We start from the raw sequence: 2749 nt of genomic DNA on the forward strand, positions 1-2749 counted from the left end.
TTGTAGGTACTGACATGGGAAAATGTCCTAGCAAAAAAGTAAGAGGCAAAATATGCATAGCCCAATTCAAAGAAAGGATGTATATATAAACATGTTCTATTTGTATATACCCACTTTACTAAATGTGTAAGAAATAGACATGATTCCTCTCAGTGATTGTTTTTCAGATATGAGATTATGGTGGATTTTCATTTTTTAGGTTATACAGCTCTGTACTAATAAATTTTTCATAATTAAAAAACCCTATGAATCTAAAACAAAGACAAAATTGAGGGGCACCTGGGTGGCTCAGTCGGTTAAGTGTCTGACTTTGGCTCAGGTCATGATCTCACAGTTCGTGGGTTCTAGTCCCAGGTCGGGGTCTGTGCTGACAGCTAGCTTACATCCTGGAGCCTGTCATCGGATTCTGTGTCTCCCTCTCTCTCTGACCCTCCCCCTGCTCATGTTGTCACTCTCTCTCTCTCAAATATAAATAATAAAAAACATTTAAAAAATTCTTTTAAAAATAAAGACAAAATTGAGTCATAACTTCTGGTGAGCTGGTATTAAGGTTTCACATGCGCATACATTAAGAAAATTCAAACAACACCACAACTCTAATCAAAACAGTATCACCTCATGGATAAAGCAACAACAAAACCACAATTTAGCACAATCACTTCTATTTGCAAAATAATTACTTGTACCTTACCTTAATTGAGTCTCACTCCAACCCTATGTTTTAAGTAAAGCAGGGATTTTGATTTTGACTTTCATTCTACAGCTGAAGAAAAGGAGGCAGAGAGGTCACATGACTTGCCCAAAGTCATACAGCTATCGGGTGGCAGAGCCACAAACAATGCTGAAGCCATCTGCAGATCAAGGCTTGTCTATGTCAATTTCTATGACAGCAAGCCTGGGGTGCAAGGGAACTTCGGCCTGTTCCACATTTGGCTCTTCGTCACAGTCTCCGGAGAGTGGTGGCTCTTTTCAAAGGAGCACATGATTCACACAATTACACAGCCAGGCAAGGAGCACGCTGGAAGGACACGGTCACCCCAGACAGGGGCAGTGGTAGTGCCTGACCAGGTACAGGCACCATCCTGGGACCAGAATTGCACTCATGCACTCACCATTAACAACTCTCTTGCACTGAAGCATCTTGAGGTCAATCAGCTCCTTCGGAGGAATCAGAGGGCATTGTCAGTGCTGGTCACTTAGGTCCTGGGTACAGGGGGAGGGACCCTCAGTACACATCTAATGGGGGACACTTGCCCTATCACCCTACTACTAACATAAATTATGGCTTTGGAGAAATGTAGTGCTGACCTCCCACCTGATCACGGCAAGCAGGAGCCTGAGACAGCTACATGGAAACAGCTGCTCTTCCCAGGGACCTTGGAGATGCTGGGGATCTAGAAAGGGTGAGCCATTCAGGGAGCCAGAAACAAGACAACAGCCCACATTATGGATACCTAGACACTTTCCTCACCTACTAGTCTCAGCTCCAGTTGATCCCCTCAAGAACCTCGCACCTCATCCTTATACCAACAACAGATAGTGAGGGACTCCCAGGAAATATCTGAATGACAAGAGCAGCACGGGTTAATAAAAGCAGAAGGAGAAGATTTGAGTCTAAAACTCCTGTCCAGGGGTGCCTGATGGCTCAGTCAGTTAAGCATCCAACTTCGGCTCAGGTCATGATCTCACGGTTCGTAGGTCGAGGCCCGTGTCGGGCTCTGTGCTGACAGCTAGCTCAGAGCCTGGAGCCTGCTTCAGATTCTGTGTGTGTCTCTCTCTCTCTCTGACCCTCCACTGCTCATGGTGTCTCTCTTTGTCTCTCAAAAATAAATAAAAAACATTAAAAAAATTTTTTTAAACTCCTGTCCAACACGGGTCACACTGTGTGGACACAAAAGAGGTAAGCTTCTTAGCCCTGGACATATTCAAACAGACTCAGGAAAGAAAGGACAAAGAGGTTTCTTCAAAATCAGGATCATGAAAATGAATGGCAAGCTCATGTCTCCTGAAGGACTGAAGTTCTCTGGCTCTTGGCAGGAGACAAATGTTCTGCTTTGTTCAGTGATCATTTCAAAAAATGTGTAAAATAAATCACAAGAACCAGGCACCTGTAACACTACCCAGAAGCTCATGTCCAGGGGATCTGGGGGTTCAGAAAATTAGGAAGGAACTTGGTCCCCTGGCCCTCATCCCCATACTGACTACCTATGAGCCTCAGTAACTCCAGCCAGGTGGGCACAACAGCCTTGGCTCCCTCAGGGGAGCCTGTAGGGCTTAAGCGGCCAAAGGGCACCTACAGCATCCGTGGGGCTCCTCCTAGCATACCCATCAGCAAGGGTAGTACACACTGAAGGTGTTTCTGTGGCTCTTCACTGCACGTTGCAGTCACGTCAACAAGTATCTGATGTCCACCAGGCCTGGCCAAACAAATCACCAATACCAAACAGTTATGGATAAACGGTTATCATTTAGGCCCTAAGAATCAGTGTGCTGTCCCAAGGGATGGACAGAATGCAACAGAGACCCATGTAGCCAGTGACCTCAGTTTCAGGAGCAGGCAAGAAGGCAAGGGGACAAGCAGGCCTGTACTCATAAAAGGAAGCTCTGCAGGGGCGCCAGAGTGGATCAGTCGGTTGACTGTTCGACTTTAGCTCAGGTCAGGATCCCACGGTTTGTGAGTTCAAGCCCCACATTGGCTTGTCTGCTGTCAATATGAAGCCAGCTTTGGATCCTCAGCCTACCTCTCTCT

At 46.1% G+C, this 2749-nt stretch overlaps 1 protein-coding gene across 1 annotated transcript in view; it reads right to left on the reverse strand.

Moving 5' to 3' along the window:
* The window catches only part of DUS2 (dihydrouridine synthase 2), a 36529-nt gene that overhangs the window by 21857 nt on the left and 11923 nt on the right, over window positions 1-2749 (reverse strand). The window contains exon 2 of the mRNA XM_029925005.1: window positions 1113-1158. Within this exon, the coding sequence (XP_029780865.1) occupies window positions 1113-1158 (46 nt within the window). The remainder of the gene's footprint in view (window positions 1-1112; window positions 1159-2749) is intronic.

This window comes from Suricata suricatta, chromosome 16, assembly GCF_006229205.1.
Source record: "Suricata suricatta isolate VVHF042 chromosome 16, meerkat_22Aug2017_6uvM2_HiC, whole genome shotgun sequence".
In the NCBI taxonomy this organism is placed as follows: Eukaryota; Metazoa; Chordata; class Mammalia; order Carnivora; family Herpestidae; genus Suricata; species Suricata suricatta.